The sequence below is a fragment of the Platalea leucorodia genome (genome assembly GCF_965183815.1).
Source record: "Platalea leucorodia genome assembly, chromosome: 9".
Classification (NCBI taxonomy): domain Eukaryota; kingdom Metazoa; phylum Chordata; class Aves; order Pelecaniformes; family Threskiornithidae; genus Platalea; species Platalea leucorodia.
The window spans coordinates 49,034,816-49,047,906 of record NC_138831.1 but is presented as its reverse complement, the minus strand read 5'-3'; the positions used below and the strand labels follow the sequence as shown (position 1 = coordinate 49,047,906).

Below are 13,091 nucleotides of genomic sequence, written 5' to 3'. Positions count from 1 at the left end.
GACAGTATTCTACGAGACAGGGTATGCAAAAATATTTCTACATGTGCTCCTGTAAGTCACTTCTTGGTTATTAAAAGAAAATCTCATTAAAATGTAATAAAAAGGCTGGCTCCAGAGATTTTGCAGAGAAAAGTTTAGACAGATGTGTAAATATGTTTTCCAATGTAGATGGTCCCCTTGCATCATGCATTTTTGCTCCCCAAATTGAAAGTGCAAATGCTCATAACGTCAAATTTAGGATGAACACCATGAGTGTGGGTCTGGACCACTAATCCTGTTGCAGTTATTTAAATTAATTCAGAAAAGGTCAAAGCAAGCACCTATCCTGCTTTCCCAGCCTGCAGTGCCATCTTGTCACAGAGCTACTTCAAATATTAAGCTGCCCAAATGGTTTAAAACCCAAAAGTGATACATTTGGACCAGCCTGGAAGCTGCTTGCCTTCCTGTAGTACTGGCTATCAGTAGTCGGTCAGCAGGTTGTCTTGATATTTAAAAAAGAAAAAACGATGGATCGGGTATTTTTAGGGCACTTATCAAAATATATGGCCTGACTTTTCCTTTAGATCTCCCACCGTCTTACTTATTCATGAGAATGCTTTGCAGTAACGAATAGCTGAGGATGGCCAAAAATATGCTTCTTCTGCCTATGCAGTTCTCGAGCCAAGACAGACAAAAGAGCATATAAAGCCCCTAATGGCTGCCTTAACGAGTTTCATTTCCAAATCGCTTTGCCTGGTGCCATTCCCACTTTCTGCGGGGAAATGTGCACAAGTTGTACTTGGAGGATTCATTTCTTTATAGTGCCAGCTGGGGTCACAAAGGAACCAGTGCAGATGCAAAATGGAAAAAAGAAATGGCAGAGGAATCTCTGAACTGCTGAGCCAGAGCCCTGGATGTATTATCCTCCCTGTGCTCAAAGGAGACCGCCTTGAGGCGATGGACTGGAGCCATTCCTCCAGCCGCTTCTTTCAGACAGACAGCTTGGCCAAAGGTACAGAGAGACGGCAACAGGGAGATGCAGCCCTGCTCCAGTTTGAGAAGGCTTTCTCTCTCGTGTCCTCCCCCTGCTCCTCTTGTCCTCTTCTCTCTTTCCGTGTCTTATTTTGCCTTTTCTCTCCTCTTCCCTTGGTGTTCTCTCCACTCTATTATCTGTGTTTTTTCTCAGATCCATTTTCCTATGCTCTTTTCTCAGCCAGCTATACACATATTATTTCTATTTTACTTCCTGCTGTCTGGGCTTTCCTCTCCCAGCCCTGTACCAGCTCAGCAAGGGTCTGGCTGCAGGGCACCAGCTGCATTTACAAACCCTGCTGCTCTTATCACTGTGCACAGGGGGTACTTCACTAGGGAAGCAAGGTGAGCAGGGATGGCTGATGGCAGAAGCTGAAAGGGCCAGCATTGCACCAAGGACCGCAGTTTGTGAGAGAGGTCTGGCTTCATAGGAAGGGAGCAGTGCCAAGCCTTTCCGCATCTCTTCTAGGACCAGAGGGAAGGTATCTCACCTCCTCATTTCCCCTCTGCCAGACAGACATTTGGCCACTGCTCAGGACCCTACGCATGTCCTGAAGGTAAAAACTTTGAAGTTGCTGAGAGACAAGTACGAGTGGAGGCATTAAAATCCTCCTGGCGTATACAGGACTGGTTAGTTGTGCTACTGGAGCGCTCAAACTGGAACACATGCAGGCAAAAGCAAGTGGGAAGATAAGAGGGCGCATATGAGAGGAGACTAAAAAAAGGCTTGGCTTCTTTTATCTAGCAAAATGAATGCTGAGAGGGAGTATGATTGCCATCTATAAATACAACGGGGTAAACACTAGGAGGGAGAAGAGCTATTTAAGTTAGATGACAGAGCTGGCACAAGAACAAATGAGGATGAACTGGCCATGAATGCAACAAGGCTGGAAGTTAGATTTCTAATATCAGATCAGTGAGATTTTGGAATAGCTTCCCAGTAAGACTAATGGGACAAAGAAATCTGATTACTGTTAAAATGGAGCTTGATCAGCTATCTGAGTGATTACATGCCTGGGTGTCTGCAGTAAAAGGCGGCTGGACTCAGGGACGCGGTGATCAAAGCCCTTCCAGTCCTGTGTCCCCAAAGCCTGCTCCAGCTTCCAGCAGGAGCTGGTAGGGCTGAGCTGTGTCTCTGTGCAAGGTCCAGGAGAACGGCTCTGCACCTCGGGGGTTAAGGAGGAAGCAGAGGCTCCTGCGTTTCGGTGCAAGTTTTTAACTGCCAGCACCTTGCTACAAGTAAGTGCTCTTCCCATGTGAGTGAACTTGCAAAGTCAGCTCGGCTGAAAGGCTGGCCCCATTGAAGTCAAGAGATATTTTACTATTAGTTTAAGCAAAGCCAAAATTTGACCTTTGCCTATGAGCTCCTACAAGTAGGTTTGGCCTTTATTCTTCTGACGTGCAGCAGCAAATAATAATGATGCCGCAAGTTGCCAAGGAGTATTGTACGTGAACTCGAGTGAAATTGTGCTGCAGAATTACTGCACCGAAATTTTCCGAAGTAGATAAATAGAGATACAGACTTACCTCCATACCCGTATCTTCACATCAGAGCTCTCATTGCTTGAGTTAGGGACCAGATTTTCAAACGCTGAAGACCTATTTCACTCACAGGGCATTCGGTGGGACTATTCACAGAACCACTCTCAGTGCTTCAGTGCCAGCTGTTTATTTGAGTTTTTGAATTGTGCATGAATGTAGGAATATATGTCCCTTTTGCAGAAGGCTGCAAAAGTGCATGGCAAATACTCCATATAAAGCATGAGGCTGCCGCACTGGTATGTCATGAGCAAATGGAGGATTCTCACCTTGCTCTTTTGCAGAGCTCTTAATTCCACCCTCACTCCCTACCAAAGCAGAACAGCATCGCAGCTAGAGCCCAGGTGTTGCTGGTTTCTACAGACTTCATAAAAATCAATTGCTATTAGATGTCCTGAATTTTTAAAGCCAGCAGATTCACATCTATTAAAGGAAGTTCTAAATTCTACCAAAGACTTCACGTAAAATTAGAAACTGCAAAACAGACATCACTGGAAATGATCTGACTGGATGCCACCCAGCTAATAAAAAGGAATTCAACCACAGAAAGTATCATTAAAGTAACTTTGACTAAAACTTGCCCAAGAAAAAGGAAGACTGCAAATACAGAAGCGCTGCAGAGTGTTCAGGATGGCCATCTAAAACTGAGAAACATGGGCTTGGACCACGGAAACCTGAAGTCAGTAGTCAGGGAACTTAATGGCAAAACTCTTCTTAATTGCTGTCTTGGAGGATGAAGGTATGCTGGAGTTCCTGCCGGCGCTTATTTGCCCAGTTGCCATGGACTTCTTAGAAAACCTGAGCATTGCCAAACGGCACATTGGTGATCAACTTGCCACGGTGATCCACCCAGCTATTTCAGACGGGCAGATAATGACTTTGCTTTCCTCATGCTAGTATCTCGTTGATCTTAAAGGGAAAGTTGCCAGATATGAGGTAGTTTTAACAAAATTGCTAAAACTAGAAGCTTGGACTTTTAGTGGATAAATTTACTATGAAGTATTTTTTCCTCCAGAAAAGCAATTTTGCTTCACACTAAAAATTGAAGTATCTTCTATCTTAAAAAAAAAAAAGTTAACAAATTATAGTGTGTTAAGAAATGATAGTAGCACAAAGAGACAGCTATAATCACATTTCTTCGTAATTACTGCATTCTGAAAAACTTAGAAATGTCCCCAAATCATTTCATTAAAAAAATCAATTCTAGCCCTTAGCTCTTCATGCCAAATTTTAGGTTTGTGAGCTGATTTATAAATTCTGCAAAAACACAGCTTTTAATAGAAACTCAGAGACTTTAATAAATGTGACCTAAGTGGTGCAGCTGGATTGAAAATCAGCATTCATGTTATTGCTGCAAGTTTTGAGATGAAGCAAAAAGCCGTGGGCTCCGCTGATGAAAGCTGACAGTGCCGTTAGCGGGGCTGCGCTGATTTACGCGGGCCGAGCGTGGGGCCAAGAACATCGCCTGCCTTCCTCTGTGACCGCATTACAAACCGATCTGCTTTTCATCACCTTGCCGCTGCTTGTTCGCTCCGACTGCCCCATCCGCCCGTACCGCCTATCTGCTGTCGGTGTTGATGTGCCCAGTTTTGGGGGAGCACAAGGAGCTGCTGAATGACAAAGAAATGACTCCTGTGTTGTTAACTGGGAGACGCCAGATGCGCAGTCCACGCCGGGAGCAAGGATGTGCAGTCACAGCCACTGCTCTCGGGCAATGATTGCTCTAGAAATATTGCAGGCAACCAGCTTTATCAACTTTCTTTCTGCTCTGGGCATGTCCTTGAGGAGAGTGGCTGGTGCAAAGGTGCCTAATGAGCTGATGGCACATGTTACCTTAGTGGGAATATATAGAGACAGAAAATGAGAAGGAACAGGACAAGGAACTAGATATAGCTCTCACTGCCCTGCTGGTGCTGTCTGATGTGAGATTCATGGACTGTGGGGCCACAAGGGACCGTTGTGATCATCTGGCTTCGCTTCCCGCACAGCGCAGGGCACAGAACCGCCCTGAATTAATGCCTCTTTCAAGGTCAGTGCTGGTGGCTCTGCAGCAGGATCTCTTTCAACCAGAGCCTGGCTTTCAGATGGATTTGAAATGGGCTCTTTTCAGTGTGCTGGCATCAATCTATCTTTGTCTCTATGTGTGCCTGTGTGTATACTTTTATATATATATATATATTTATTCATGTGTATATATGAGTGTCTACATATGTATATAAGTACACACACATCTATGTTTGTGTGTGTGGTCGGTGTATTTGCGCTGTTGCGTGTCCTGAATCTTTCTTCCAGGCTGGAGTTCAGCCATTTGGAGCAGAGTTACATGCTTTGCAAATGATGAAACCTATTTGTGCAAAAGCTTCAGCTGAATAGCTTTAAAAATACTGTGCAGTTGCTTGTAGAGAGACTCAACATTGTGTGTTTGTGTGTGTGTGTGTGTGTGCGCACGTGTGTGTGCACAGCCTCTTCTATCAGTGCTGTCCTCTGTGTCTCTGTGCAGTGCTCGCACCGTGGTTTCTCCTGTGTCTGTTTAAGCCAGGGCAGATTACGTTTGGTGTAAAAACACATCAGACCACTTTCTGCATGCTGAATCAAGGGAATTCAATCAGCAGGATTCAGTCAATGAGGGGATGGTTTTGCCTCTGGTTGTTACAAATCTTCACCTAAAAAAACCCAGTTTCTGCGATCAGATAAAAGCTTCTAGATGTCAATGTGCAGTTTGTAATATATAGTGTAGTTGTCCTAAATGTAGTACTCCTGGTAGAGAGGAGTGTTTGCAGATGCTTTCCCTAGAGATAAGGGAGAGGCTGCAGAGCTCTGCAGCTTTATCCTCAGTGACCCAGCTTTGGGGAAGCTTGCAGAGGAACAGAAGAACGGCTGGCTGGGAGATCCTGCTGGGCCCCATTGCCCTATTTATAGAGGAACTTTTGCCAGAGGAGATTTCCTGACCCTAAGCATCCCCAGTGTGGTCACTACCTAAGCCAAGGGGCAGCAGAGCTGTATGGCTGCCCAGCCCTATGCCCTCCTCCCCTCTCTTGGTCCAGCATTTCTCCTTCCTGCTGTATTTCTCCACCTTCCATGACGTGGTTATTCCTTACAGGTCACGGTGGGCTCCTTGCAGCAGACTCAACTGGCTAAACCACTTTGCTTGGTGACTGCCCTGCCCCGAGATTGTGTCCGTGTAGATGGCACAGAGCAGCGTCCCCAACTGCTACATGGGAGACCCCTTTTATCCTTCCCCATCTGGCCGTATTTCCTTTAAGGCAATCTCTCCAAAACAGGGTTTGGGCCATCATGTCTCTTTGCACAGCACCCTGCGCAGTGCACCTCACCCTTCGCTGGGCTCCTGTGCTGGTAGCACAACGTAAAGGTATTTGTGACCACACTCTCAGGGGACGCATGGGACTACGTGTCCTGAGAGCACAGGGCCACGTCCCCCTTCCCTCAGGAGGCCCGTGCACTGGCAGGGATTTCCAGGAGGGCTGGGGGACTCTGGGCTTCCTGCAAAGCCACCCTCAGAGTCCGGGACAGCGGGTGCTCTGCAGACCCAGGGACAATGCAGGGCTTTGTGGGGTGGCTGTGGCACTGAGGGCTGTTAAATAGGACTGTGAAGGTGGGTGAAAATACCTTTGGGGGGTGGCTGTAGGTGCTGGGTACCACCTGGGATTTTATATCCCAATAGACTTCAACACATCAGTGGGGTTTTTTTTGTTCCAGGTCTTAAAACCCATTATGAAAGCTAAGCAAAAATTAGTGAGAGATCAGGAAAAATGAATACGTTGTGGTAATTTTGAATACTTTGTTTCAATTTTAACTGCCTTTAGTGTTAAGCATTTTCTTGCAAATACAGTAAAATAGCAGAGCTGAACCCTCTGAAACAGAGGCAGGAGGCTTTCCAGTTCGGAAGCAGACACAAGAGAGCAATGATGGCTTCATAACTTTAATTTTTCAGAAACGGGGTTGGGATTTGCTCTTGAACCGACACTTCCTCAGGACCAGCTGTACTTTCAGCAGGTGTGGCTTGCAAGGGAAAAATGTTGAGGTGTAAAACCTAGCAGCTCTAGCAACTACAGCGATTCACAGCCCCTCCTTGCTGGGACTCACCTGATCACCATACGCTCTGTAGAGCCACTGTTGCTGTGGTGCCCCAGTCTAGTGGAGCCACGCACCCCCAAAATAGCAGCCCCTCTCCTTCCGCTGACCGCCAGAAAAGATGCTCCAGCGAGCTCACGCCAGGTCCCCAAAACCCCCACCCCTCAGGCAGACGCTGTGCTTGCCTCTTGACGTTATGCTTAAGCATTACCTAGCTCAAGTGAGGCTTCTACAAATAGCAGAAAAAATCAGGAGCATATTGACACGTGTGCTTAATGCAACAGCAGCCTTCTCCAGATGGTACCACCCCGGCGGCGCAGCCTGTGCCCGTCCGCCCCTCTTGGGCCGCGCTGGCACAGGAGCCGGCTGCGCCCTGGGCACATGGAGGGTCCCAGCTGCCGCGCCGCGAGAGGGGCTTTTCCAACAGTAGCGTCTGGATGGCAGCCCTGGCCTCCTCGCCGCTTTTGCTGGCAGATCTGCACAGGGCTTTATGCTTCATTATTGCCAATGTTATTTTCCTTGAATTGAGAGAAATCTTGTAGCCATTACATCTCTTTTAACTAAATACACAGATGTATTAGCAGATCCCCTTTGTTCCAAACAGCTCCTATCTGCATGCTTATGTAGGTGGTTTTGATCCATCCATCTCATTAGTTATTTTGAAACTGCCAGCATGTCACTCCATGTACACAGGCATTCGAGTCGTGATTACTGGCTGCTGAAGGAAATCCTGTATTTTCCAGCATGCTTGTGTTCATTGCTTGGTGAAGTGACCTTCCTTTGTGATTTTCCCTAATGCTAGTAAACAACTGTCAAATTCATACAGAAAAAGAACTGAAAGGGTGAGGCCAAGGTCATAGTCATCTCCCATTTTTATTTGTGACATCATTGGGCTGAAGTGTTGGGTGGGAACTGTCTGTTTATTTCAGCATTAACCCATTATCATACTTTTTGAACAGCTCAGTAACAAAATCCTTGACAGAGAAACTGCAGACTGGAGACCCTACACCTATCTGAATGAACTAGGTCAGTAATTTTTAAACAATTTAATCATTTTAGTAGACTTTAGAGCAATTCCAAATCCAAATCAGCCTTTCATAAAGGCCTTAACAATAATGAAGAATATTGGTGGTGTCTTTATTTCACAATATCAGAATTGCCAGCAGTGAAAGATCAAGAATTGAAATTTGTTTCCTTTACCACACACCACAGATTGGGAAAGCAGAATCAATATTCATTCCAGTCTCCCTTCCTAGGTTGCTCGGTTGAATCACTATATCATCTACGCTATAAATGTTTTTTAAAGGGCTAACTTAGAACATTAAAAATTCAAATTTGGGATTTTTTTTTTTCCTTTCATGCTTAATAAAGTTTAGCACTAAATGCTGGCATCGTGATAAAACTGGGGAGCCTCTGGCGGGAGCTGGACCTGCGATACACCCTGTTATCTCCCAGTTAATCATACAGTGGCCATTTTTCAGGCAATTTTGAACCATCAGCCAGTGCAAACAAGCCAGAGTGAAGTCTAATTGCCCGTACTGAGTTTATTCTCCCTGGCTTCAGTTTTAACAGGGTTTTCAGCAGCTTTTATCTCAAAACCATCCAGATTTAGTGCTTTGGATGCTATTTGTTTTCCTATCTAAGCACTTGGAGTTTAGCTTGTCAGTGGCAGAAAGCATTTTCCCTTTCCTTTACTGGGATTACTAATATCTTACTGAAAATATGCAGTATGAGGGAAAGTGCAGTATTAAGTGGTATTACAGGATTTTTAAGGTCAGCTATCTCACAGCTCACGTGGCAAAGGAATTAAGATGAGGCACCACCAGGCATCACATCTCGTCACTGCTCTTTTGGTCACACACCATGCCTTGCTCCAAAGATCAAGTCTTCCCTGCATCAGGAAAATCACAAAACTGTTGAGCTTCAACGCAAAGCCTTTTCGCCATTATCAACCATTAATGTTTTCTGCTCTACTATAAGCTGCACAACCACTGTTGTGCTTATCTGTACGTAACACAGAGAGTTGGGGGTGGTGAGGACTTCCAAGTGCTCCTCAGATCAAGTTAATTTTCCTTTTACCATTTTACTGCTTTGCTTGCTAGCTTTATTTGTTTTTATCTTGCGGTGTCCTGAACTCCCTGTATGCCACATTTGTCCTGCATTCATGCATTTTATGTTACTAGCAGAAGCGATGCTAAATGCCGTTGCAGTAAGAATGATGTAGAAGTGATAAATACTTTAGCTAAGTGGTCTCCAGCAAAACAGTCACAATTTTTCCATGGCATTTTGCATCCCAGATATTTTTTCCTTTTTTTTTTCCTTTGTTTCTTTCAAAATGTCTTTTTCACCCTAATTGATAAAAATTAGATATTTTTTCTTCCCTTTCAGTACCAAAATTAATGCTTGCTTATGCTAACTTTCACAATGTTGAATTCTTGCTCAGCTCAAGGCCATTTTTACATGAAACTGTAAAATGTTTTCATTTCATGGTATTACTTCTGTGCAATAAGAGCTGCCAATTCCACTTAAATGTGCAAATTTCAGAAGAAAGCAAAAAACTTCAATTTTGAATTGTAAACTTTTAACATATAAGTGAAGCCTAATAAGGTCACATAGGGGATCTTGACCTTTAAACTGCGTCATGCATGGAAGTACCGAAGCGTTAGAGATGTACCACCTTCTCATCCCACTGTTAGCCTCAGGTTTTATGACACAGGTGCTCCAGCTCATGTGTTGGAAGAGCAGCCAAGCATGGTGCATGGCTGGGTTCAGTTAAAAACAGTTAAAATAGCAGTGGACAACTCCTCTGTCGTGATCCTGTGAAATATTATAGAGAGCAGATGTGTAAGTGAGCTAGAAGCAGGGAAGAGGACTTAAAGGGAAATTGAAGAGAAATTCGGAATGGATGGAAAACCCTCAGCTCTTCTGGTCGCCACCCTGGTTCTTCAGCCAGCGACTCCTCCGGCCGAGGCAGTGGTCCCAAAGGACAGGCTCTTGGACCAGCCAGATGAGAAAGAGCGTCAGGCTCACAAAAGCGTCCTTAGGCTTGTTCAAAATTGCAAGTGTCATAAATACGAATTATAGCTGGGGGAAAGGAAATCTTAAGAATATCCATGTGAAAATTAACTCAGACACTCATCTTCTAAAACCTGCAATCATAAGGAGTTTTCTTAATTCTTTTTTTTTTTTTTTTTGACCTATGAAATGCATTTCTGATCAAATACTGCTCAAAGTTGGATGCTGGCCAGACCTGTCCCAGGCTGACACCTTTGAACTGCAGCATACCATCACTTTTCAGGGTCATAGCTGTGCTCAGACTGGATGTAAGGGTTCGGGGCCTCTTCTGATGGGGAAAACCTTGCTTCTCGATACCACACTGGATCCAGGCTTAGACTCCCCTTTGATCGCACAGCTCAGGGAGAGCAGGAGAAGCAGCTGCTCCCAAGAAGATGCTGCCGTACTCAGGAGCAGCGGCTGGCAGCTCAGGAGAAGCCAGGAGACTGTTTCTAGCAGAAGCAGAGCACTACTGCTCAGCCGATTGGTGGTATCAAGCCCTTTTCGGTGTGCTTGGCACCACAGCTCCTCACTTCCAAGCAATGTATCTCTGTATCTGTGTCCAAAAGAGGATCAACAGAACGCTTTCTGGAAATACCATGCACTTTCTGTTTGCCTGTGCATCTCATAAATGCAATCCCACAGGTAACAGGCACGAGTGCTTTAATTAACCCCTCTTTGCTCTCCTCACTCTTACAGGCTGCACTTTTACAGCTTTGGAAAACACCTTTTGATTGCTCACTATTTGCATCATTGGACTTTGCTCAGCCAGGAGTCATTCCTCAGACATTTTATTTGGAAAAGGAAAGAAAGAAAGATGTTCTCCGAGGGAGCAGAGAAAGGGCTGTTCATACCAAGGGGGCTCAGGGCCAAAGGAACAGCCCATTTCAGAGTCCACCATGGTCCTTATTTCAGATGCATGTCCTACACGCTGCCACGGCAGCACAGATCAAGGAGACAGAGCAAACATGGCAAGGAAGCGTGAGAGCGAATCCGCCTGACCCAGCACCAGCTTCCTGGGAAGAGGGCGGGTCGGATGGCCAGGGGCTGTTTGCTATACGTGAGGCTAAGAAAAACTATTTCGTCTTAACTGAGGACCCAGCATAACTCAACTCCTATCTAATCAATGTGTATGTTCCTTCTGATATCAGTGGGGCTCTCTTCGAGCCCAACGGGAAGAAATCGTGTAGAAAACCATGAGTCCTATGTATGTGTAAAGCATGTCTAGGCATATATGCTATATATATAAAAGTATACATACACATACAGTGGATCTTACCAGACTGCAGGTATTTTGCCTGTTTTGCAGGACTTCAGTTGCCAGGTTTGTGTTCTTTCCAGCTGGGAAATGCAAGGAGTGGAACAAAGCCTGTTTTTACTGCTGGCACATTTGCTTGTGAGCTTCAAACATCGGGCTTTGTCAGAGAGATAATCGTATCTGTTAAATAGAGTTGGAGTCTAGTGATGAGCACATTTGCACAAGAATTCTCATGGATGTCTGCTTGAGATCAGTTTGGGGACTCTGTGGTGCCAAGAAGAGGCAGCTTTGTCACCTTTGCTGTGTGTCACTGCCTGTTCAATGCAGGCTAGTCCTACTAGATTCAAGGAATGGCTTGTCTTTGCATTTTCTATTCGCTGTCTCTTGTTGCAGAACCAGAATTGTTTGCCCTGTGACTAATCTCTCTTGCTCTAGTCCAGTCTGCATTAAGCAATTGCAGAGTTCAGCTTCCAGCTCCTATTCCAAGCAAGTCGAAAGTCCTAAACCACCTACTCATTAGCCTGAGCGCCGGGCACAGCAGGCTGCAGACAAAAATGGTTTTATCTGTCTGTAATGTTTTTTTAACAGCAGTCCTCAAAGCAGAGGCTAAAGTGTGATTTGCAGCACATCTTGAGTGACTCAAAGCTGCAGTTATTCCAGAGGACCAAAGCCAAGCCACAAAGTTTGATTCAGAGCTGACTTTGCATTTTTCTCAAAGCCAAGAGGTGTGGAAAAATATTTCCAGCCGAGACTCTGATTTCACCCTAGCAGACAATTTATCTTTGAACTTAAACCTAGACTTTCCTTGCTCAGCCCTGGCAGGAGGATGTGTGACCACCAGGGATGACCTTCGGGAGCACCACAGCTGGGAAGGGGAGCACCAGCCCTGTGGCTGTGAGCCGAGGGATGAATTCGCTCCATCGTCTTCGCTCGGGACTCTGCCCTAGCAGAATACAGGAGAGAAAAAAAGCACACAGCTAATACCGTTAGGTGGAAGAGCTTCCCTGCTATGTCCAAACCGCCCAGTCAGCCTTGCCCTCTGTGTCTGCTTTCAGGGGGCGAGTCTGGGAAGTGGCTCAGGACGAGTGGTGGGAAACAAAGCAGAGGGGTCCCAAACGGTTTGGGGAGGTCACTCTTGGCCAGAAGGGCAAGAGCCCCAGCACAGAGAGCCAGCCCTGTACTGCCAGCCCTTTTCCTGCGCTCAGCGATGGGGGCTCTGAGAATCAGAGCAAAGGGGTTTGTCTTTGGTGTGCCAGTAACACATTTATTGTCTACTTTAGTGATTTTTCCTTATTTATCAAAAAACCAAGGCTGTCATGAAGAAGGGACTGGTACAGCATTGCTGGTGGTGGTGACAACTTTTTCTGTAGAGACCAGAGGACATGCAAGGACAAAAAGCTGGGAGACCTCTGGGACATGCAGTTTGCAGGGCTCTTTTACCAGCATAACTTAGTTACTTGATTGGGAATCCCATAAGCCACAAGGACATTTCTATCTCAGTAACCAAATTTGTGTTGATTTTGCTAGTCAATAACAAATATCAGACTCTATAGTTAAAAAGATTTAAAGGCTTACATTAGATTTTCCTTTTGATTGATATCTAGGATAATTTGCAGTAGTGAAAATGGAAAAGGTTCCCATCCCCTTCTGCCTCTGCCTCTGTAAGGAGCAGCAAGTCCTTATGGAGTTGCATAAGGCAGAATTCTTTGCCCTCAGCTCTCTGCTCTCAGCTGCTGCATTTTCAGACCGCTGTAGCCACTTAGGGACTATTGTCACCCCAGTTACTGAACTGTGCCAATTTATAAGCAAAGTCATATAAGGTAATTTAGAAAGATTGTACACATCTTAGAATCTAAGACTGTGAATTAAATAACATACTGGCCACTAATGAAACAAAGCTTAAAATTAGTCACAGAGTAATGTAACCTAACCTGCGGACTCAAATTTGAAAGGATGTGTTTTAGGCTTCTTTTACTAACCCAACCTAGTGTTTCAGTAATGATCGTATTGGCAGATGATTTTTTTTTCCTGTTCTCCTGATGGATAGCTGTTCTTGGTAATGAGCAGTACCCTGCTTGAGGAAAGCCCTCCCTTCCAGGGAAGCTCTTAAGCATATGCATAATTTTAGGCGTGCGCA

General features: G+C 45.2%; 1 protein-coding gene across 2 annotated transcripts in view; it reads left to right on the top strand.

The window, feature by feature from the left end:
* Positions 1-13,091, top strand: part of MEGF11 (multiple EGF like domains 11) — a 212,833-nt gene that overhangs the window by 186,920 nt on the left and 12,822 nt on the right. Inside the window, exon 19 of one of the 2 annotated variants that reach the window (XM_082322223.1) lies at positions 7,602-7,668. The exons of the other annotated variant lie outside the window; for it this stretch is intronic. Coding sequence (XP_082178349.1) covers positions 7,602-7,668 — 67 coding nt within the window. The remainder of the gene's footprint in view (positions 1-7,601; positions 7,669-13,091) is intronic. 2 annotated transcript variants of the gene reach the window in all.